This window comes from Callithrix jacchus, chromosome 14 (genome assembly GCF_049354715.1).
Source record: "Callithrix jacchus isolate 240 chromosome 14, calJac240_pri, whole genome shotgun sequence".
Lineage (NCBI taxonomy): Eukaryota > Metazoa > Chordata > Mammalia > Primates > Cebidae > Callithrix > Callithrix jacchus.
This window is the reverse complement of record NC_133515.1, coordinates 10931395-10956736: the sequence shown is the minus strand read 5'-3', so window position 1 is coordinate 10956736 and position 25342 is coordinate 10931395. Positions and strand designations below refer to the sequence as shown.

At 41.7% G+C, this 25342-nt stretch overlaps 1 protein-coding gene across 4 annotated transcripts in view; it reads left to right on the top strand.

Moving 5' to 3' along the window:
* The window catches only part of TBC1D8 (TBC1 domain family member 8), a 134110-nt gene that overhangs the window by 53730 nt on the left and 55038 nt on the right, over nt 1-25342 (top strand). For 2 of the 4 annotated variants that reach the window (XM_035271762.3, XM_002757434.6), the window contains exon 2: nt 7161-7271. In XM_035271762.3, coding sequence (XP_035127653.1) covers nt 7161-7271 — 111 coding nt within the window. Of the gene's footprint in view, nt 1-7160; nt 7317-25342 lie in introns of all 4 variants that reach the window. The other 2 variants (XM_035271761.3, XM_008980153.5) reach the window with 1 other exon arrangement.

Here is a 25342-nt window from a genome sequence, read left to right as displayed (position 1 = left end):
TCTGTCGCCCAGGCTGGAGTGCAGTGGTGCAATCTCAGCTTACTGCAACCTTGCCTCTGAGGTTCAAGCGATTCTCCTGCCTCAGCCTCCTCAGTAGCTAGGACTGCAGGTGTGTGCCACATACCTGGCTAAAACATTTTTCTTCAGAATAATGGAAGCCAGTTTACTTGGTGTTGGAGAAGGGGTTACAAATATGGAAAGAAATGAGAACTCTGTGGTATTGGGTTGTAGTTGGAGGTACTGGTGTGAACTCGTTTTTCTCTGTGTGGATATATATGAAAATACAAATCGATGTAAATGTGTAAACAAATATGTGTATCTGTGTGTGTGTATGTAAGTATGTAAATGCATACAGAGTTGACCCTGGAGCAATGCCGGGGCTGGGGTGCCAACCCCCATGCAGTCAAAAATCCTCACATACAACTTTTGATCCCTAAAAATGTTACTGCTAATAACCCACTATTAACTAGAAGCCTTATTGATAAAACATTTGGTTAACACATTTTTGTGTGCTATTTGTATTATACACTATGTTCTTCCAATAAAGAAAGATAAAAGGTTAAGAAAATTATAATGAAGAGAAAATATATTTACTGTTCATTAAGTAGAGGGGATCATCATAAAGGTCTTCATCCTCATGATCATCTTCATGTTAAGTAGTCTGAAGAGGAGGAGGGGTTGGTCTTGTTGTCTGAGGTGGCAGAGGCAGAAGAAACTCCATGTATTAGTGGACCCATACAGTTCAAACTGTGTTGTTCAAGGCTTACGTGTACACACATATACATGTACAGACTTATATTGCCTGGCTCTGTGCATTGACGGGATGTGAAAGTACCCCATTAGCATGAGCATACCTGGCTTTCATATGCTGGCTTTTTTTTTTTTTTTATTCCTGAGTATTCTTTTTTTAATTGCATTTTAGGTTTTGGGGTACATGTCAAGAACATACAAGATTGTTGCATAGGTACACACATGGCAGTGTGATTTGCTGCCTTCCTCCCCATCACCTATATCTGGCATTTCTCCCCATGCTGTCTATCCCCAACTCCCCACTCCCCACTGTCCCTCCCCTGTTTCCCCCTGACAGACCCCAGTGTGTGATGGTCCCCTCCCTGTGTCCATGTGTTCTCATTTTTCATCACCCACCTATGAGTGAGAATATGCAGTATTTCATTTTCTGTTCTTGTGTCAGTTTGCTGAGGATGATGGTTTTCAGGTTCATCCATGTCCCTACAAAGGACATGAACTCATCGTTTTTGATGGCTACATAATATTCCATGGTGTATATGTGCCACATTTTCCCTGTCCAGTCTATTATCGATGGGCATTTGGGTTGGTTCCAGGTCTTTGCTATTGTAAACAGTGCTGCAATGAACATTCGTGTGCATGTGTCCTTATACTAGAACGATTTATAAGCCTTTGGATATATACCCAGTAATGGGATTGCTGGGTCAAATGGAATTTCTATTTCTAGGTCCTTGAGAAATCACCACACTGTCTTCCACAATGGTTGAACTAATTTACACTCCCACCAACAGTGTAAAGGTGTTCCTATTTCTCCACATCCTCTCCAGCATCTGTTGTCTCCAGATTTCTTTAATGATCGCCATTCTAATTGGCGTGAGATGGTATCTCAGTGTAGTTTTGATTTGCATTTCTCTAATGACCAGTGATGATGAGCATTTTTTCAGATGTTTGTTGGCCTCATGTATGTCTTCTTTTGTAAAGTGTCTGTTTGTATCCTTCGCCCACTTTTGAATGGGCTTGTTTGTTTTTGTCTTGTAAATCTGTTTTAGTTCTTTGTAAATTCTGGATATCAGCCCTTTGTCAGATGGGTAAACTGCAAAGATTTTTTCCCATTCTGGTTGGTTGCCGATTCACTCTAATGACTGTTTCTTTGACCATGCAGAAGCTGTGGAGTTTGATTAGGTCCCATTTGTCTATTTTGGCTTTTGTTGCCAATGCTTTTGGTGTTTTGGTCATGAAGTCCTTGCCTATGCCTATGTCCTGATTGCTTTTGCCTAGATTTTCTTCTAGGTTTTTTATGGCATTTGGTCTTATGTTTAAGTCTTTAATCCATCAGGAGTTAATTTTAGTGTAAGGTGTCAGGAAGGGGGTCCAGTTTCTGCCTTCTGCACATAGCTAGCCAGTTTTCCCAACACCATTTATTAAACAGGGAATACTTTCCCCATTGCTTGTTTCTGTCAGGGTTATCAAAGATCAGATGGTTGTAGGTGTGTGGCATTGCCTCCATTGCCTCTGTTCTGTTCCATTGGTCTATATCTCTGTTTTGGTACCAGTACCATGCTGTTTTGATTACAGTAGCCTTGTAGTATAGTTTGAAGTTAGGTAATGTGATGCCTCCAGCTTTGTTCTTCTTGCTTAGAATTGACTTGACTATGTGGGCTCTCTTTTGGTTCCATATGAAGTCTAAGGTGGTTTTTTCTGGTTCTATGAAGAAGGTCATTGGTAGCTTGATGGGGATAGCATTGAATCTGTAAATTACTTTGGGCAGTATAGCCATGTTCACGATATTGATTCTTCCTAACCATGAGCATGGAATATTTCTCCATCTGTTTGTGTCCTCTCTTACTTCATTGAGCAGTGGTTTGTAGTTCTCCTTGAAGAGGTCTTTTACATTCCTTGTTAGTTGTATTCCTAGGTATTTTATTCTCTTTGTAGCAATTGTGAATGGGAGTTCACTCATGATTTGGCTCTCTTTAAGTCTGTTATTGGTGAATAGGAATGCTTGTGATTTTTGCACATTGATTTTGTATCCTGAGACTTTGCTGAAGTTGCTTATCAGTTTCAGGAGATTTTGGGCTGAGACGATGGGGTCTTCTAAATATACAATCATGTCGGCTACAAATAGAGACAATTTGACTTCCTCCTTTCCTATTTGAATACCCTTTATTCTTTTTCTTGACTGATTGCTCTGGGTAGAACTCCCAATACTATATTGAATAGGAGTGGTGAGAAAGGGCATCCTTGTCTAGTGCCAAGTTTCAAAGGGAATACTTCCAGTTTTTGCCCATTCAGTATGATATTGGCTGTTAGTTTGTTGTAAATAGCTTTTATTATTTTGAGATCCATCAGTACCTAGTGTATTGAGGGTTTTTAGCATAAAGGCTGTTGAATTTTGTCAAATGCCTTCTCTGCGTCAACTGAGATAATCATGTGTTTTTTGTCTTTGGTTCTGTTTATGTGGTGAATTACGTTTATAAACTTGTGTATGTTGAACCAGCCTTGGATCCTTGGGATGTAGCCTACCTGATCATGGTGGATAAGCTTTTTGATGTGCTTTTGCAATCCGTTTGCCAGTATTTTATTGAAGATTTTTGCATCTATGTTCATCATGGATATTGGCCTGAAGTTTTCTTTTCTTGTTGAGTCTCTGCCGGGTTTTGGTATCAGGATGATGTTGGTCTCATAAAATGATTTGGGAAGGATTCCCTCTTTTTGGATTGTTTGAAATAGTTTCAAAAGGAATGGTTCCAGCTCCTCTTTGTGTGTCTGGTAGAATTCAACTGTGAACCCATCTGGACCTGGGCTTTTTTTGGGTGGTAGGCTCTTAATTACTGCCTCAACTTCAGCCCTTGTTATTGGTCTATTCAGGGTTTCGACTTCTTCCTGGTTTAGGCTTGGGAGGATGCAAGTGTCCAGGAATTTATCCATTTCTTCCAGGTTTGCTAGTTCATGTGCATAGAGTTGTTTGTAATAATCTCTGATGATGGTTTGTATTTCTGTAGAATCTGTGGTGATTTCCCCTTTATCATATTTTATTGCATCTATTTGATTATTCTCTCTTTTCTTTTTTATTAATCTGGCTAGTGGTCTATTTTGTTGATCTTTTCGAAAAACCAACTCCTGGATTTATTGATATATGCTAGCTTTTAAATACCATTCTTCACGAAATAAACCAGAGTTTTTTGGAGAAATGGCTGATTCCAGGGCCAGAGTAGTGAAATTACAAGATGAGGTTGGAATATTTTGTTGTTCCAGAAAATAGGAAGAACAATAGGGACATATCTGAAGGACACAGAAGCCTGCTTGAAGGGATTGCCATTGGCCAAACCTGGAACAATTAGAGTATCAAAATATATCATAGGAATAGATTATAACCCATTGAATAAAACAAAAAAACATGAGGCCATACTGATATAAATAAGTGAATAATGAAATATTTGATGAGGAACAGGAAATTTGCATGGCTTTAGAATACCTCTCCACAGAATACTCATTTGTGGGTCAAGATGGCCAGGGGCAGACCTATGTTATTCTAGTTAAATAATTAGAAGCTTGCTTTGCTTATTGTACACTGAAGTTTGTAACCCGAACTAAGCTGTATCAAATATTGGTGCAGTAAAATAGAAATCAAGCAGCAATAGGAGGCCTAGGGTAAAGACCATCGGAGCGCTGTAAAACCGTGGAACACCGCAGCAGGGTGGTTGCAGAGCAGGAAATACTGCTTTGGTCCCAGGAATGCCTTCTCAACATGGAGGTTGCATGAGGATCTGGTAAAAAGGACTTGCGTAAGATCTCTGAGAAGGGAAGCAACCTCTGCTCACAAGATCCGGAGGGTCTTTGCAGATGGGAGCTTGCAAGGAGGAAAAACCTTGCAGGGCAGAGATACTGCACAGGTTCTGCCTAGGTTCTCAGAATATGGAGTAATCTTGATTGCCCTGTGTCTGCAAAAGCCCAGTGATGTCTTGGTAGCGCCTTATCTGCTATGCTTCTGATGCAAATACACCTAGATAGCAACCAGAGGGAGAACTCAGTTTCTAAGGTTGCATAAGAATCTGCTACTGAATACTGCAGACCACCCTCCTCTCGCTTGGCTATCTTTCCCACTTTAGTTTCAAGGCCTCTCCCAATAGTTTCAAGTCCTCCCTGATCATCCCTTCCTGCTCTGCCACCCCTAAATTAACAAGTGTATACACCTAATAACAGCTTGTGGAGCCCAGAGCTCAGTGCCAATGAGGATCACCCCAGGGGAGAGTGCTTTGGACCCCTGGATCCATGCCATGAACTTCTACTCTTATCTTTGTCTTTATTTCCTTTTCTCCTTCCCCTGTGGCGGCAGGGATATGGGGCACCACACACTGGGTTGGGCTGGTTCCCAACACTTTTAATTACAAAGGAAAAAGGAATAACTTTATAGTGCAAAAGCTTGGCAGCCCCTATTCGAGTCAAGTGATCAAAGCGAAAGTTACCAAGATTGGGACAAGTAGAGGTCATCTGCTACCTGATAGGATGTGGTGAAAACACAGCATCACTTCTGTGATTCTTGCCAAAAATTTATAACCTGTATTAAATCATGATGCGACCTTAGGCAAACTCAGACTTTGGGACAGGCTACAGGAAAAACTGGACTGTAAAGCTTCAAAAGTGTCAAGGTCATGAAAGTCAATTAAAGACTTCTCCAGATCTACGTAGTCTAAAGAGACTTGTCAACTGAATGTGATTCTGAACTGGATCCATTGTAGCAAAATGACATTATTGGGACATTAGGCAACATTTGAATAGGATCTTATGATTAGATATTAGGGTCATATCAATATTAATGTTCTGAATTTGCTGGTTGTACTGTGGTTATATAGGAGGATGCCATGTTTGTATGAAATATATAATGGGGTGTTAAGTAAGTAACTTATTCCCTAATGATTCAACTTTTCTTTATACTTGAGGTTGTTAAACTATATAAAAATAGACACAGTAGTTGCTCAGGCAGCTGTGGCCCTTATTCAGGGCATTCGTTAAGGGTAATGTGTAAAGTAAATTGAGATGCCTGATCTTCTCAGCCATCTTAGCCACCTAGATTCTCAGGCAATCAAGGATCAGGATGCCTTTTTTTTTTTTTTGAAACTGAGTCCTGCTCTGTCTCCCAGGATAGGGTGCAGTGGCACCATCACTGCTAACTGCATTCTTTAACTCCTGAGCTTAAGCCATCCCTGCGCTTCAGCCTCCTGAGTAGCTAGGACTACAGGCACTTGCCACCGTGCCCGGCTAATTCTTTAATTTTTTATAGAGATAAAAAATCTCACTGTATTGCCCAGGCGGCTTTCGAACTCCTGGGCTGACGCGATCCATTTGCCTTGACTTCTCAAAGTGCTGGGATTATAGACATGAGCCATCGCACCCCTTGGGATGCCTTTTTCGTTTGCTTTGTTGTTGTTTTTTGCCTGCCATTGATTTCAGATGCCACTTATTACAGCAAAATGCTAATCCTGCACTCACATTTCATGCTTTATAGTCTGTGAAGGACTTTGATAGGTTTTCCTTTTTTTTTTTTAATATGGAGTTTTGCTCTTGTTGTCCAGGCTGGAGTGCAATGGTGTGATCTTTGCTCGCTGCAACCTCCACCTCGTGGGTTCAAGTAGTTCTCCTGCCTTGGCGTCCTGAGTAGCTGGGATTACAAGTGACTGCCACCATGGCTGGCGAATTTTTTATATTTTTAGTAGAGATGGGGCAAACTCCTGACTTCAGATGATCCTCCCAAAGTGCTGGGATTACAGGGGTGAGCCACCACTCCCTGCTGGTTATCTTATTTACATCTCACAGTACCCTGGAGCAGGCAGGAAATATTCTACCATATTGGAGAGGAGGATAATGATGATTAAATAATAATAATAGGTGACACAGAATACTTCTTATGGGCTTGCAATTGTTTAAGCACTTTGAATATTGAATACATTCACTCATTAATTATCGCAATTACCCTACAAAGTCGGTAGACTGTGCTTATTTTATTTCACCAACAAGGAATCCAGGGCACAGATAAATTAAGTGATTTGCCTACCGTCCACAGCTTGAAAGTGGTTGGAGCCAGGATTTGCATCAGGTAGTCTGACTCCAGAGCCTCTGCTTATTTATGTACTGGTTCATAGCACCTTAGCTAGGCTGGGTGACTGGTTTGGGGCCCTTCATTCACTTCACTGATTCAGCAAATGAGTGTTGAGTGCCTTCAGGGCAGGTCCTGCTGCAGATGCAGAGCCCTTGGCTCCATGGAGCTCAGGCTTTGTGAGGTGAGTCAAAGAACTGGATATGAAACTGTCTCTACCACCCCAGTATGGAGTCAGTCAGCAGCCACGTGCCTCACACACCTGAGGAGCTGGCCAGCCTGTGCTCACAGGTGCACTTTCCTCTCTTTTCTTTTGAAGGTCGCCTGGTCGGTGCTCTGGATGCAGTGTTGGATTCCAATGCACGAGTCGCTCCATTCCGAATTCTGCTTCAAGTGCCCGGCTCCCAGGTTTATTCTCCCATAGCATGTGGTGAGTTACTGAATGGATCAGACGTTTACTGGGCCATAGCCACTGGTGAGTTTTGTTCAGTTGGAATGCTCCAAACCTTAAGGTCTGAGCATGCTGAGTATCTGCATGTCAGTGAAGTTTGAAGGTAATCCCTTTGGGTAACCCCTCATCTGCTTTTAGGAACTTAACTCCCCTCCCCTCCACTCCCCTTCCCTCTCCTTTTCTCCTCTCTTCTTTCCCTCCCTTCCCCTGCCGTCCTCTTTCTTCCCTACCCCTTCCTTCTCCTCTCTTCTGCTCCTCCCTCTCAACCCCTGCTTTCCCTCCCATTTTTTCTTTTTTTTTTTTTGTTTTTTAGCCATCAAAAGCACATAAAGGCGGTAATCTTGGGCAGCATAGCTTGGGCATGCCAGGCTTTTGAGTGGTGTGTTTCCTGGTGCTCATTTATTGTTGATAATGAATCGAGCCATTTTCTTCCTAATCTTGTTTCTGACTTAACAAATGTACTCCTCCTGGCTGTGTACACATATTGTGATGGTGTGGGGCAGATTCTGAGGGCTGTGTCTGACTCAGGGCAGTCTTCTCCTTTGTGATGTGTGGGCACATTCTGAGGGCTCTGTCTGACCTAGGTTAGTCCTCACTCCTTGTTCACCTTAGCAATGAGAGAATGAGTCACTGGACAGCTGGGGGCTGAGAGAAGGTGGAAACTACCTGTTCATCTTCTCCCTCAGGGGTTTCTGTTCCTCCCACAGGCATTACCTGGTCCTCTGTCTAACCACTCAGGTTCCTCTTGGACCAGGAATCATCACTTCTTGAGAAGACGGTTGTATTAAAAAAAAAAAACCAAAATGTCTTTTTTTTAAACACAAGTAGTAAATGCTCATCTTCCAGAAATGAAAAAGTAGATAAGAAAGAAGGAAAAAATAATCACCTGTAACCTATATCCATTGTTAATCTTCCTTCTGCATATATACATGGTTTGGTTTTTTAAAAAATTTTGTTTTCTCATAGCACCTTATTAGATACTTGAACTTTCAAAATCACCTTTACATGTTCTCTAGCAACGCTGAAATTAAAAAAAAAATTTTCTTAATTAAATTTTGTTATATTGAGACAGGGTCTTACTATATTGGCCAGGGTGGTGGTCTTGAACTCCTGGCCTCCAGTGATCCACCTGTCTTGGCCTTCCAGAGTTGCTGGGATTACAGGCATGAGTCACTGTGCCCAGCCAACATTGGAATTCTTTTTCCTGGAAGGTGCAAGAAAGTGTGAAGAGAATTCACATTTCATATCCTACCATCCAAAACGAATCACTGTTAGCATCTTGGCCTGTTTTTTTTTTTTTTTCAGTTTGTTTTATTTTTTAAATAAGGCAGATCATTCTGTATTTGCATAAAATGACAAAGGTAATGCATGCTCAGTAGGAAGAAATCAGGCTGGGAATGGTGACTCACACTTGTAATCACAGTACTTTGGGAAGTCAAGAAGGGAGGATTACTAGAAGCCAGGAGTTCAAGACCAGTCTGGGCAACAAAGTGACTGGGACCTGCATCTTCATAAAAAATTTAAAAATTAGTTAGGCATGGTGGCACATACGTAGTCTCAATTACTAGGAAGGCTGAGGCAGGAGGATCGCTTGAACCCAAGAGTTTAAGGCTGCAGTGAGCTATGATGGTGCCACTGCACTTGAGCCTGGGCAATAGAGGAAGAGCCTGTTTCTTAAAAAAAGAGGCCAGGCGCAGTGGCTCATGGCTGTAATCCCAGCACTTTTGGTAGGCCAAGGCAGGTGGATCACGAGCTCAGGAGTTCAAGACTAGCCTGGCCAAGATGATCAAACCCCATCTCTACTAAAAATACAAAAATTACCCAGGTGTGTTGGTGGGTGCCTGTAATCCCAGCTACTGAGGAGGCTGAGACAGGAGAACTGCTTGAACCTGGGAGGCAAGGTTGCAGTGAGCCGAGATCATGCTACACTCCTGCCTGGGCAACAGAATGAGATTCCATCTCAAAAAAAAAAAAAAAAAAAAAAGAGAAAAGGAAGGGAGGGAGGAGTGTGTCAAAGAAATCAGCTAACTGAAAAAGACAAAGAAGGTATGTATCTCCCCAGATCCCAACCATCCAAAGTAACGTCTCGTTTTATAAGGTTTTTTTTTTCAGCCCAGGCAACTTTCTAAGACATTTAGACACACAGAGATAGTTGAAAAGATGGATAGAAGTACTTTTATAAAGATACAACTTGTGCGTCTGTGCTTTTATAACAAAAGTATTACATTTACTTGATTTTAATAAAAGGAAATAAACTGAAGTGAAACCAAAGAAATGTTAAACTTCAAATAAATGTTTCTTTAGTACAAGAGAGATTTGTTCTAAAAGGTTCAAGTAAGGTTAAGGGAAGAGATTTTTGAAAGCATTATAAGGTTACAGTTGTGGCTTTTGAAAAACAATGTTTTAAGTCTGATAGTGTTCACTGACTCCCCACCCTCTGAGTCAAGGGTGCCAGCATTCTTATTCTCCTCCCTGCTTTCCCAGTCACTCATTTAAAAAAGTTTTATTATTGATTTTACATTGTACTTTCCATTCTGTCATGTAAGGTTATTTCCATTGTTTAGCTCAGTTCTCATTTACATTGATTTTATGCTTTTACTTAGGTGTGGATTTCCCAATCCATAATCTTTTTTTTTTGACACAGGGTCAATGGTGTGATCTTGGCTTGCAGCATCCTCCACCTCCCGGGTTCAAGTGATTCCTGCCTCGGCCTCCCAAATAGCTGGGATTATAGGCATACGTTACCATGCCTGGCTAATTTTTTGTATTTTTAGTAGAGAGGGGGTTTTACCATAGTGGTCTGGCTGGTCTCAAACTCCTGACCTCAGGTAATCCTCCCACCTCAGTCTCCAAAAGTGCTGGGATTACAGGTGTGAGCCACTGCATCCAGCCCCAATCCAGAATCTTTTATCTCTTATTTGGCTGGATTCCTGTTTTCTTCCCTCAGTAATGTTAGCGTCCTGTTTTCTGAATATTTTTTCACATTTGCAAATGTTTGCCTCTTGTTTCTGGACTTGAGTGACACCTTCACTTGGTGATAGTCTAAGGCTACACTCTGGAGCAAACTTGTCCAACCTGTGACCCGCTGACTGCATACAGCCCAAGAGAGATTTGAATGCAGCCCAGTTTATGAGGTAAACATCAGCTCAGACAACAAATTAGTAAACTTTCTTAAAACAGGATGAAATACTGCTGGGCACGGTGGCTCACTCCTTTAATCCCAGCACTTTGGGAGGGCGAGGCAGGCAGATCACCTGAGGTTAGACCCTGTCTCTACTAAAAATACAAAAATTAGCCGACTATGGTCTTGGGTGCCTGTAATCCCAGCTACTCGGGAGACTGAGATAGGGGAATAGCTTGAGCCCAGGAGAGAGGTTGCAGTAAGCTGAGATCATGCCATTGCACTCCAGCCTGGACAACAGAGTGAGATTCCATCTCAAAAAAAAAAAAAGATGAAAAATTTTTTTCTTTTAAGGTTACTAGCTGTAGTTAATGTTAATGTATTTTCTGTGTGGCCCAAGATCATTCTTCTTTCAGTGTGGTCTAGGGAAGCCAAAAGATAGGACACTCCTGTCTAGTGGTTGGTGGCTGTTGTTCTAGGGTCTTCCAGTGTTTGCTAGTGTTTGCTAGGCTAATGGGAGAAATCTCAGGCAGGACTGATTTTTTTTTTCCTTTGTGGGTGATGAGCTTTTTGTGCACATAACTCTGGCTTTATCATTGATGTTTAGTAACTTGATTAACATCTGTACCTACTGTGAACACATTGTGTTACATTTTTGAGAACATGATATGCTCTTGCAGTCTGCAGATTAGTTTCTTTAATCACTTTAGGAAATTTTCTTACATCATTCTGTGTATGTATTATATTTTTGATGCATTTTACATTTTATTTGTTAACTTTTCCACTTCAAGGATAATTTACGTTAGATAGCTGTCATCTGCTTTTCATTTCTGTTTTTATCCGTCTTTTTCATCTGTGCTCTCCATTCTGCTCATAATTCTTTCGAGTTAATAATTTGGTTTGCAACAGTATGTTCCATACTTTGCCTCTTTTAACTTATCTACTAATTTTGTTGTCATGTTGTTTTCATCCTCATTTCATTTTGTTAGGTTTCCAACATCCTTTAGGTCATCTGTAGCGCTTGTTTTACTGAATCCATGTTCTTCTTCAGTGGTTTGGGAGTGTGAAGCATTTGTGAGAATTTTCTCTTCTTCCTTGAGTGTTTCATTCTCTTCTCGCACAGAATCTCTTCTTTTGAGCCTTCTGTTCTCATCTGTTCATTTTCTTTTGTGGTCAAGTGTTCGCTTGCTTGCAGTGCTGGTTCCCCTTGTCTTGCTTGCTCATGCTTGGGGATCATTGTCCTAGATGTTATATTGGCACTAACATAGTGTGACTTTAACTTGTGTTACGGGAATGGAGCAAGGAGGACTGGTATCCCACTAGACAAGACATGGTAGGTGAAGGAGTAGGATCCTCTTTTTCACATTTCTTGTGGATTTGGAGCTTTTGATGTGAGTATTTTTTTTTCTCCCCTGTAGGTTGGCTTCTGGGGAGTTGCCCACATATCTGCTCTGTTCCTGCATCCATGCCCTTTGTAACCACAGCCATACCATGTTCTTAATGGCCACACAGCATTCAACTCTGTGGCTGTAGCTCGATTTACTCATCCATTCCTTTATTGGATACTTAATTGGCCCTGATTTTTTACTATTCTAAAAGTTGAAGTGAATACCCATTCACTTCAGCTTTTCAGGACACTTCACAATCCCTAAATTCCATTCATTTGAAATATTTGGTGCCTGCCATGTACCAGACATATGCTTGGTGTTGTGGATTCTGCCTTGAATGTGTGAGGGGCAATCTTCCCGCACCTAGCTTTTCAGGGCCTGGGGGACGGCAGATAGCAACATGAATTACAGGTGCAGGTGGGCAGAGGGCTTGGGAGACCCGAGAGGAAAGCACCCTTGCAGAGTACATCCTAAGGAATGGCTGCATGGAAGGGATGTGTGTTTCTCTTTTTTTTGAGACAGAGTCTTGCTTTGTCACCCAGGCTGGAGTGCAGTCATGCAGTCTCGGCTCACTGCAACCTCCACCTCCTTGTTTCAAGCGATTTTTCTACCTCAGCCTCCTGAGTAGCTGGGATTACATGTGTGCACCACCATGCCTGGCAAATTTTTTATTTTTAGTGGAGGCAGGTCTTGAATTTCTGACCTCAGGTGATCCTCCCACCTCTGCCTCCCAAAGTGCTGGGATTATAGGTGTGAGCCACCGTGCCTGGCCAGGATGTGTGTTTCTAATGCATTTTGTATTTATTGCCAAATCGCCTGCCATGATGTTTGCACCAGCTTCTCTGGCTCTTCCCCTCCCAGCAGTACAGGAGTCCTAAGCAGGTTAACTCCTAGACCCTCTTTCTGTTGAGTGGAAATCCACTTCTTTTAGTTCTCACTGGGCGTAATTTCTGCCTCAGGCAGGTCTGCAGATGCATCACTTTCTGCTGCCTTCTTGCCCACAGAACATCCCCTGAGTAAGAATTAATTTTTTCAATGCACTTTTCTTGGGTTAAGAATGCAAAAATTGTTGAGTATATTTCTGTCATGGACTGGGGGTATTGATTTAGGTTCTTAGACCTCTTCTGGGAGTTCCTTGGGCATCTTGCATTGTGTTATTGACTCACCATAGTTAATATTTTATTGTTTCTTGAGCATTGCGCACTGTAGGAAAGGCCTGGGCAGCTCCAGGACACGGGTGGGAACAGAAGCGTGGCCTGCACAAATGATTTATATCTTCACTTGAGTTTGGCTGCTTGTACAGCAGGATGGGGAGACATAGGAGGGCTGAGGATAAGTTTTTTTCCTTTTTTTCTAAGCAGAGATAGGTAGATAATTTCATGGGTGAATTGCATTATTATTTGGCAAAAGATATCCGTGGCTGACTGTGGTTTGAAGGAGAGATGAGTTGCTTTTAGTTTTAACTTAACCTGGACTAGAGAATCCCAAGGCTTTATAAAGATTACCAGCTTCAGTGGGTAGAGACATCCTGGGAGAGAGTAGTTGTGAGTTGTTTGTGACGTTGTGGGCAGTGTGATTTAGGTGACAGCTGAGATGTCACCTCCTCTGACTCCCTGTTACACTGCCTCCTCTGTCCTGGCAGTCATTCATCACCAACTATCCTTCGACTTGATGTTCTCTGTCTTTTACTTCATGGAAATAAAATTTCTCTGAGAGTCATGCTTGTGACCCTCTGATGTTTAGGACAGAGCTTGACATGTCATCAATGCTCCGTACACCATGAGTGGGTGTCTAAGCGGGCAGTATGGAGAGAAGGGGAGGAGTCTCAGCAGTCAAGACTCCTTCTGTATGTAAAGAGAGTGAGGTAAGGCACGCAGTTTCGGATGAGATTTCTTGGGTGCTTTCTACTGACCCAGGCCAGGGATATTCCAGGGCAAGGCATGGGCCTGCTTACCACCAACACACAACAAAATAACTTGCGAAACAGGGATGTTTCTTCATTTCCTTAAAAAAAAGGTTTGTGTTGTTATAAAATATACATAAAATTGACCATCTTAACCACTTTTAAGTGTACAGTTCGGTGGCATGAAGTACACTCGCATTATGGTACAACCATCACCACCATCCGTCTCCAGAGCTTTTTTCATCTTCCCAAATTGAAACTGTACCCATTAAACATTCGCTCCCCACTCTGCTCTCTCCAAGCCCCAGCTATCCCAGGTGGGATCCACGTTCTGTCTCTAGGAATTTGCCTACTTGGGCACCTCATGTCAGTGGGTTTGAGCAGTGTTGGTGCTTTGGTGACGGCTCATTACAGTCAGCATCCTGTCTTCAGGAGTCCCTCATGTTGCAGAAAGGTGCCAGAAAGTTCTTCCTTTTTACAGCTGAATGATATTCCATTGTAAGTTGGCTTTCTTTCTGAAATCAGATCTCTTTGTGATTGGGCATAAGTAGAAACAAGGATGTGGGATATCACAGAAGAGCAGAATCCCAGGAGCTAATTCCTAGTCAGGTCAGAGGAAGCAGGAGTGCTGGGAGGGCTAGGGTACCCAGCCTCCAGGAGGGCTGGTTTTTGGCCGAATTGACGCCTATCTTTCGCAGAGCCCTCTGAGTCCCTGGATGAACAAGGAGACTTCATTGCCATTTCTGTGTGTCCGATGGTCTTAGTCATGCCTCTGTCCTGTGCTTGAAAAGTCCAGGCCATCATAGGCTGAGAGTTAGCTATCCTGTTCCTATGTGAGATATTGCTGTCTTGTGTTCTTTTCGGTAGGTGGTTCCCAAGGTGGTTACCAACTGCATTATTCACACATACATTTTATTTTATTTTTATTTGAGACGGAGTCTCACTCTGTCCTTTTGGCTGGAGTGCAGTGGTGTGACCTCAGCTCACTTGCAACCTCTGCGTCCCGGGCTCAAGTGGTTCTCCTGTCTCAGCCTCCCGAGTAGCTGGGATTATAGACACCGGCCACCATGCCTAGCTAATTTTTGTATTTTTAGCAGAGATGGTGTTTCACCATGTTGGTCAGGCTGGTCTTGAACTTCTGACCTCAAGTGTTACACCTGCCTTGGCCTCCCAGAATGCTGGGATTACAGGCATGAGCCACTGTGCCTGGTCACACATTTTATTCTTTATCATAGCACTGTGCATTGAGTGAATTATTCTTGCCCAGTTTTCAGGAAGCAGAAAGAAAAGACAGGCAAGTACTGCAGGACTTCGAATTATCTGCTTAGATCATCCTAAGAAGATTATGCAATAATTAGGCTCCTTTTCCTGTAGATTAATTGAGGCATGAGGTGGACTGTCTCCTTTGGTTACTGGAAGAGGACTTCCTGATTTCCTTTCTTTGAGACAGCCAGGGTTGGGTCCTCCCAAAAGCATGGAGGAGGCAGCCAGGATGGGGTTCTCCCATGAGCATGGTAGATGGTCCCAGGGGCCCCAGTTTAGGGTTGCCTTTCATGAAAAACTCATCAAACCTTTGTACAGATGGCTTTTTAATAATACTCACAGCTTTGCAGATCTGAGTTTGGACTCTGGGCTGCTCTAGTAGTTTGGTGGCTCTGTTCATGGTAGCTTATGTAGCCAGTACCATGGTCTTGAGTTAAATGGGGAGCAGGAAAACAGAAAGAAAGGAAAATGTCACATTGTAGTGGTGGGGGTGGAGGTGGGGGGGTTAGGAGACCACCTGACCTGGGCATGTGGTTGTGGGAATTAGGGGGGGTGGTACCAGCAGAGCAGGAGCTTACCTGGTGGGCAGGGTTACTGCCGCATCTTGGGAGGGGGTATTAGGTATTATATAGTTTGAAAAGGCTTACTTAATAGTTTAGATTTGGAAATGGAATAAACATCCTTTTGAAATGTTACAGGTCATTAAATAAATTTGTGATATTTTCATAAAACAAAATGTGGCATATGTTTTAAAAAATTGAGAATGGCTGGGTGCAGTGGCTTGCTTCTATAATCCCAGTACTCGGGAGGCTGAGGTGGGACGGTTGCTTTAGGCTGGGAGTTCAAGACCAGCCTGGGCAACATAGCGAGATCCCATCTCTACAAAAGAATTTTAAAAAGCAGCTTGGCCTGGTAATGCTTCTGTAGTCTCAGCTACTCAGGAGGCTGAGGTAGGTCTGGGCCTGGAAGGTTGAAACTGCAGTGAGCTGGGATTGTGCTACTGCATTCCAACCTGGGCAACAGAGCAAGACCCTGTCTCAAAAAAAAAAAAAAATTGAGAATATGAGAATAGGGCTTTCCAGTTTTAACAATCCTTTCCTTTCCCATACTTTTTTCATTTGTTCCTCTCAACATTATACTGGGGGGTGTGATGCTTTGCCTGGAGAGGGAAGGAGCAAGCCACAGGGAGCTCAGGGACTTGCCAGGGCTGCTCCAGGCACTGGTGACACCGTGGGTGTGTCAGGTGCTGGCCCTGACAGAATGTTCTTTCAGAGCGTTCTTTCTGACGCACTTTGTCTTATCCCTGCCCTTGACCACCGCTGGCATCTTGGTTTCTTTCATTCCTCATCACTGTTTGCTTTGTCTTTGGAGAGAGAATTTTATTGAGGGAGGAAATGTTCCAGGGTGGATCAGATTAGCATCTCTGTGAACTTTGTACCAGCGTAGCAAAGGAAGTGCCAACTTTTTTTCAAGAACAGAACTCCCTGGGTGCTTCAAGGAAAATCTGGGAGGCAACCCAGGGGGAGGGAAGACAGTGCTTTCCCTGGGTCCCCACGCTGAAGTCAGGTGGTACACGTTGTCACACTTGTTTTCAGTCATGCTGTATTTCCTTAAAACAACATGGGCTGGAATTTTCCATATGGGGTTTACCCTCGGAAACAGCTGAGGGGTGCTGTGGTTCACGTTTCTTTTCTATTATGCAGTTACTATCACCAGGCTCTTACTGTTTTAAATAAAGTCATTTTGCTTATGCTCAAATAATTACACTCATCCAAGGTGCTCTTTCCTTAGGGTTGTTTATAGTTATTTAGAAACCAGGGACCTACCAAGTCTAACTTGTAGATCTAGTAAATACAGACGTCAAAAGTGATGTTAAAAATTATTTTTAAGACTGGACCTGGTGACTCATGCCTTTAATGCCAGCACTTTGGGAGGCTGAGGTGGGAGGATCATTTGAGGCCAAGAGTTTCAGACTAGCCTGGGTGACATAGCAAGACCCTGTCTCTTCAGAAAAAAAAAAAAAAAAAAATTAGCTAGGCGTGGTGGAGCTCACCTGTAGTCCTAACTACTCTAGAGTTGAAGGTCCTGGGAGTTGAAGGCTGCAGTGAGCTATTATGGCGCCATGGCACTCTAGCCTGAGTGACAAAATGAGACTGTCTTTAAATAAATAAATGAATAAAAACCCCCAAAACAAAAAACCTATTTTTTAAGCTTGGAATCAGACTTTTATCTAGTATCTTACAGGTTACAGAACAGGTTGCTAACAACTGCATACAGCGGGACTTGCTTAACAAGGAAACCATCTGGAGGGGATCTTAGCAGGCATCTGGTTTAATCTCTTTCATTTTTAGTAGATGAAGAGACATTGCTGTGGTGTGGGTTTCAAAAGGAGATGACTCTAGCAAATGACTTTTTATTAAATGATTCCTTGATTAAAAAGAACACCGGGAATGAGCATGGCGGCACCATCACTCTGTGCTGCCTGGAGCCCTCCTTCTCAGCCAGTGGTCTGATCCCAGTGGGTGTGTCTGCCTACCTACTTTGGTCTCTCCCATTCTGTGAGGTCCCAGGGGGGCCACTTCAGACTCCTCTGACTTCCATGACATACTAGAGCCTTGTATATCTGAATTTCCTGGGGCTGGGAATGATCCTGATCAAAAAAATAATAAGGCAATTTAGGGTATAAGCACTTCTTTGCCCTGTTTCTTGCCCTGCCTTTTTTACTTCTGATTATATGTTCCTAATAGATAGGAGTCACTTATCCATATTTGTTCCTTTTTTTACTAAGAAAAGTTTGTTTTTCTTTTTCTTTTTTTGTTATGAAGATTTTCAAACATGTCCCAGAGTAGGGAAGAGAGTGTAAGGAAATCTGCAGACTCATTGCATACCTACCTCAGGATTGAGGTTTTGACCTTTTTGAGTTATTTCTTTCTCTCTAAGCCCTTCCCCTACCCTAAAGCATTTTAAAGCAAATTCTAGAAATTATAGTATTTCACCCCTACATATTTTAGTAAACATCTATGAAAAATATGGCCAGTCTTATCGCTATAATGCCCACATTAAACTGATTAAGTTAACGGATTCCCCGGTGTCCCTGTACTCAGTCCATTCTTATAGGCTTCCTGCTTGCTTCAGGAATCTTCTTAGATCTGGGTTTTAATCTGTAGTTAACTAGAACTGCACACTCATTTGGTTGTGTTTCTAAAGTCTCTGAGTCAAGAAAACTGTAACTGTCCAGTGTTTTCATTTTGCCCACTGCCCACTTAGAACCAATTTCTCTAAATGACAGGAATTGCAACAGATAAAGTGTTTAATATGTAGAGAGCTGCCTGAATGGAAGACTAGAGTTTTATTTATTTATTTATTTTGAGACGGAGTTTCGCTCTTGTTACCCAGGCTGGAGTGCAATGGTGCGATCTCGGCTCACCTCAACCTCCACCTCCTGGGTTCAGGCAATTATCCTGCCTCAGCCTCCTGAGTAGCTGGGAATACAGGCGCGCACCACCATGCCCAGCTAATTTTTTGTATCTTTAGTAGAGACAGGGTTTCACCATGTTGACCAGGATGGTCTCTATCTCTTGACCTCGTGATGCACCCGCCTGGGCCTCCCAAAGTGCTGGGATTACAGGCGTGAGCCACGGTGCCCGGCCCGACTAGAGTTTTATTACTCAATCAGTCTCCCTGAAAATAGGGAGACTAGGGTTTTTCAAGGTGAGGGTCATGGGCCAAGGAATGGAAGCTGCTGGTTCGTTGGGGATACAATCATAGGGGTGTGGGAAATGGTCATTCTGTGTGCTGAGCCACTTCTACAGGGGAGGGGGCCAGTTGGCCGGTCTGGGTGGAGCCATCTGCGATCAGAAATGCAAAAATCTGAACAGACATCTCAAAAGGCCAATCTTAGGTACTGCAAGGGTGATGTTATCTGCAGGAGTAATTGGGGAAGTTGCCAATCTTGTGACCTCCAGGGCTAATGGCTGGTAATTGTTTAAGTCTATACCTTAGCAGAATTCAGGTTCTCCTCATCCTCCTAATCTGATGGTCTTTCATTAGCTTTACAAGGGTATTTAATTTGGGGGAAGGGCTATTATCATTTGATATGGTTTGTATCTGTGTTCCCAACCAAATGTCATGTTGAAATGTAATCTCCAGTGTTGGAGGTGGGGCCTGGTAGGAGATGATTGAATCATGGGAGTAGATTTCTTATGAATGGCTCAGCACTATCCCCTTGCTACTGTCCTCAGGATAGCTAATAAGTGAGTTCTTATGAGATCTGCTTGTTTAAAAGTGTGTAGCACCTCTCCGCCCTTGCACCTCCTGCCCCTTGCTCCTCCCCATCTCTTGCTCCTATTCCCACTATGTGTGATATCCCACTTTGCCTTCCAGCATAATTGGAAGCTTCCTGGGGCTCCCCAGAAGCAGAAGCTGCTGTGCTTCTGCAGAACCATGATCCATTTAAACCTCTTTTCTTTATAAATTACCCAGTCTCTGGTATTTCTTTATAGTAATGTGAGAACAGACTAATGCATCATTTATACTATCACCTAAATGTCTCCCAAAGTTAGCTTGGCCCAAGCCCAGGAATGACTAAGGGCAGTTTGAAGGTTAAAGGCAAGATAAAGATTGGTTAGAGCAGATCTCTTTCGCTATCTTAATTTTCTCAGTTATAATTTTTGCAAAGGCAGTTTCGATGTTTTAGCCCTCTTGCCTCCCCCTCCCTCTTTTCATGCCACTGACTTGTTGAAGAAGTTGGGCCAATTTTTATGTGAAATATCCCACTGGCTGCACAGTCTGTTTTCTCCCCCGGGGCATTATTTAACTTAGTGTACTTTCCTTCATGTTTCCTGGAAACTGGAAATTACTAATAAAGGTTTAATTAAATGTAGGTTCAACTGTTTTTAGGAAGAATACTCAATAGACAGTACCATGTATTTTATTTTGCATTATCTCAGGAGGTATGTATTATCTGTATGTCTTGCTCTTATTGATGCTAAGATTAGTTCATGAGTTCAGGTGACAGCTTCCAATTCATACTCCCGCATCAAGCTTTTGTCAAAGATTTTTTCCGTTATGATCATTGCCTGAATTCACTTTTTCTCTATGGATCATGAAATGTTGGTTTTCTAATTTGATCATTCCTTTTACAACTGCTAGCTTGAGTTATCTGTAAAGAAGAACTTTGCCTCCTCAACTAGGGCTATTTCGTCACCCTGAGATATAGTTTATTTAGAAAACATGGGGTAAAATGCCTCCCTTTGCCCTACAGTTGCCTACTGTTAGGGTAAGGAGTTGGTGCCCTGGTCATCTTCGGTGATGACAAGTGAATTATTATTCTTCTGTTTTAACTTCCTTTTCTTTTTCTCTCTCCCTTCTCCCCCTTTTAATAGGATTTTAAAGTTAAGATGCCCTGCTCCTAGCATTTCATTATGAAAATTTTCAAACATACAAAAATGTTGAAAGAAATATACAATGAATACTATAAGCCAGGAGTTTCAAAATATGTTCAGTGTGTTTCGGTTAATTGCTGGATTTTTTTGGTATGTAGATTGAACCATCTTCTGCCCATTAGAGCCCATTTGTAGTCTGTTTTATACTGCTATAAAGAACTGCCTGAGACTGGACAATTTATAAAGGAAAGAGGTTTAATTGACTCACAGTTCAGCATGGCTGGGGAGGCTCAGAGAACTTACAATCATGGTGGAAGGTGCAAAGTGGAAGCAAGACACCGTCTTCATAAGGCAGCAGGACGGAGAAATGCTGAGCGAAGCGGGAAGAGCCCCTGTAAGACCATCATATTATGTGAGAACTCACTCACTATCATGAGAACAGCATGGGGGAAGCTGCCCCCATGATATAGTTACCTCCATCTGATCTCTCCCTTGACACTTGGGAATTATGGGAATTATAATTCAAGAAGAGATAGGTAGGGACACAAAGTCTAACTATATCACCCTTCCTGTGACTTCTGTGACTTTTTTTTTTCCCCTTGGCTCACTGCAACCTCTGCCTCCCAGGTTCAAGCAATTCTCCTGCCTCAGCCTCCCTGGTAGCTGGGACTACGGGCACATGCCACCATGCCTGGCTAGTTTTCTGTATTTTTCGTAGAGACAGAGTTTCACCATGTTGGCTAGGCTGGTCTTGAACTCCTGACCTCAGGTGATCTGCCCACATTGGCCTCCCAAAGTGTTAGGATGGGAATACACCTAATAGTGTTAGGTGTGAGCCACCTTGCCCAGCCAACTTCTATGATTTTATTCTATGACTTTTTTGTCTCAAGTGCTTCCTCACTTTCTGTCCAACAAGCTGTGAAATGCTCAGCTTGTACCTTTCCTATCTTTTATTTGAAATTAGCCATTCCTCAAGTAGACGTGGCTCCTTTTTAATGGGTATGCAATGCATATTTAATGGTATTTAGGGACCACAGTTTAGGCTGTAGGGTGTCTCATTGTTACTGGATTATCATTGCCTGTAAGGCTTTTCAAGTAAGTGTGAACCTAAAAAGTATGTGTGATGATAAAGAAAAATAAATAATGACTTCATACTGACTTTTCCAATTCAACTGTAAAACTACATAGTTAAAACTTAACTTTGATTTTATATTTGTTTTCCTCTTCTCTTACACTAAAAATCGTATTTCAAACAATGTTCACATAATTGTCTGTGTATCTAGTATATATATACACACACCATTTATAAATAATATCAATATTGCTGTTAAGAATAGTTGAATAAGATTTTAAGGTTTTGCAGCTCTATGTGGTATTAGAATACATTTAACTACAGGTATACTTCCTTTTATTGTATTTTACTTTATTGTACTTTGAAGATTGTTAAAGTTGTAAATGCAAAGGTAAAGTTCTGGAAGGAAATTCAAAGTGCTACTCCAGTGAACACATAAATGATGAGAAAGCAAACAGACTTATTGTTTCTGTGGAGAAAGTTTTCGTGGTTGGTATAGAAGATCAAACAAGCTGCAACATCTCTTTTAGCCAAAGCCTAATCCATGCAAAGCTCTGACTTCCTTAAATTCTATGAAGGTTGAGAGAAGTGAGGAGGCTGCAGAAGAAATTTTGAAGCTAGCATACATTGGTTCATAACGTTTGATGAAAGAAGTACAAGGTGAAGCAGCAAGTGCTCATGGAGAAGCTGCAGTGAGTTATAATACCTAGAAGATCTAGCAGAGCTCATCAATGAGGTGGCCACACTACACAACCTATTTTAAAACAATGTAGATTAAAGAGCCTTCTAGGAAGAAGATGCCATCTAGGAATTTTATAGCTAGAGAGAAGTCAGTGCCTGGCTTCAAAGCCGCTCTTAGTGGGGGCTAACATGCCTGGTGACTTTAAGTTGAAGCCAGTGCTCATTAACCACTCTAAAAAATCCTAGGGCCCTTAAGAACTATGGTAACTGTATTCTGCCTGTGCTTTATAAATGGAACAACAAAGCCTGCATGACAGCACATCTGTTTATAGCATAGTTGACTGAATATCTGAAGCCCACTGATATGATTTGGGTGTTTTGTCCCCTCCAAACCTCATGTTGAAATGCAACCTCCAACGTTGGAGGTGGGCCTAGTGGGAAGTGTTTGGGTCATGGGGGTGGAACCCTCATGTATGGCTTAGTGCATAGGTCCTTAATCCACAGGCCGCAGATTGGTACCAGGTAGGTACTAATTCATGGCCTCTTAGGAACTGGGCTGCACAGCAGGAGGTGAGCAGCAAGCAAGTGCACATTACTGCCTGAGTTATGCTTTCTGTTAGATCAATAGTGGTGTTAGATTCTCATAGGAGTGTGATCCCCTATTGTGAACTGTGCATGCATGGTATTTAGGTCGAGTGCTCCTTATGGAATCTAACCAACGCCTGATTATCTGAGATAGAACAGTTTCATCCTGAAACCATCCCCCATGGTCCCTGGAAAAATCGTCTTCCACAAAATCGGTCTCTGGTGCCAAAAAGTTTGAGGACTGCTGGTGTGGTGCCATCCCCTTGGTGATGAGTGAGTTCTTGCTCAGTTCACGCAAGATTTGGTTGGTTAAGAGAGCCTAGGGCCTCTCCCTTCTCTGTCTTATTCCTTCTCTCTTTCTCCCTCTCACACACACACCTTTTGACACACCTGCTCCCCCTTTGCCTTCTGCCATGATTGTAAGCTTCCTGAGGCATCACCAGGAGCAGATGCTGGTACAATGCTTTCCATACAGCCTGCAGAACTGTGAACCAAATAAACCTCTTTCTTTTATAAATTACCCAACCTCACGTATTCCTTAATAGCAATGCAAACAGACTAACACACCTGCTGTTGAAACCTCCGGCTCAGAAAAAAAGATTCCTTTCAAAGTATTACTGCTCATTGACAATCTACCTGGTTACCCAAGAGCTCTGATGGAGATATGTAAGGAGATTCATCTTGCTTTCATGTCTGCTCATACAACATCCATTCTGTAGCCCATGAGTCAAGGAGTAATTTTAACTTTTAAGTCTTATTATTTAAGAAATACATTTCATAAGGCTATTGCTGCATAGACAGTGATTCCTCTGATTGAGCTGGGCAAAGTCAATTGAAAACCATGTGGAAAGAATTCACCATGTTATTTTATTGTTTGGTTTTTTATTTGTAGTACTTTTATTTTGGGTCTTTAAAAACACTTTTAAGTTTCACACAGCAAATTTTAAATTATTTAAGGAAGCATATTTGAACCTAGTGAATTTAATCTGTGTTCCTTGAAAACTTTTTTTTTTTCCTGCACACTTGTAAAATGAGGGTACAATAGTAAATTATTTAAAATTAAACTGAGGAAAAACACATGCACACTTATCTCCATTGTTTACTGCTCTTATCTGGACCTCAATGAAATTTCTAAAACATGTAATACCTTTCATCATTTAAAAATTCTATTACCAAATAATGGTTAGTGTTATAGAAAGCTAGTCTCTAATACCCAAAGCTTTTACATTTACTTAATATGTGAGAAAATATCACCTACCAATCAATAACAATTTACTAAAGAATGACCACATTTCTAACCTCCTTTACGGTGCCTAATAACTCAAACAGGCCTTAAGGTCTATGCTAATTTAAATTGCCTATTATTAACTGCAGCAAACCCCCAAGAATTATATTCAGAATTTACAAAGATACTCTTAGCAATATACCTATCATAGGCTTAGGTATAGTCTTTTAGAATTAAAAATCCAAGTTTAATGTTCATATTTACCTCATGGGGTCTTTCAAGTTGATATTATTTAGGCTTATATAGATAATTACAGTAACTGTTTTTAGGTTTGTAATTGTTTGATAGCTGAATGATAAAGGCAGAAATGTAGTTCTCAAGTCCTTGAAATTAATGTAATTATAAGCTTAGCAGACTACAGAATAGGTGAGGATTTCTTAAAAATCAGATTTGTTGGCCAGGCGCCATGGCTCACGCCTGTAATCCCAGCACTTTGGGAGGCCGAGGCAAGCAGATTACCTGAAGTTAGGAGTTCGAGACCAGCCTGGCCAACATGGTGAAACTCTGTCTCTAGTAAAAATAAAAAAAATTAGCTGGGTGTGGTGGTGGGCGCCTGTAATCCCAGCTACTGAGGTGGCTGAGTCAGGGGAATTGCTTGAATCTGGGAGGCAGAGGTTGCAGTGAGCTGAGATTGTGCCACCATGCACCGGTCTGGGTGACAGAATGAGAATGCCAGGAAAAAAAAAAAAAGAAAATATATTTGTTTTAAGACAGTTTTGTCATTACTGGTAGGATCAGTTGGTCCCAAAATATACTTAATAGTATTTAATGTAACACAGAAAATTGGTTAAAAAAGTTTTTTTTAATTATGTAATATAAAAACCCAACATGAACTTTATGTAAGGTTAGAATGTATCTTCAAATTTAGGTTTTTAATACAAATGTAAACATGCTCTGTATATAAATATTTTTAGTCCCTTGTGCCCAAGAATGTTATCTCTAAAACTGAAAGCAATAAGAATAGTGAATAAGAAGTTATTTTGCAATCCTGAAAATATGACTTGAGGAAAAAGCCCTGTAAAATTTGGTTGAAAGTTTAACTGCTTATGTTTAATGCAAACCAAAGTGTTTAAATTCACAATCAAGTTTTATCAATCTTGAGTATTTTTATATTATTTGTATGAATATTACCAATTTTATTAATACTATTAACAAATACTACTTTTGGTGTACGGATGCACCTTATTTTCTAGTTTTTGTTTTTTTTTCTTTTTTGTGAGATGGAATCTTGCTCTGTTGCCCAAGCTGGAGTGCATTGGTATAATCTTCACTCACTGCAGCCTCTGCCTCCTGGGTTCAAGGGATTCTCCTGCCTCAGCCTCCTGAGTAGCTAGGATTACAGGCACCCACACCACACCCTGTTAAATT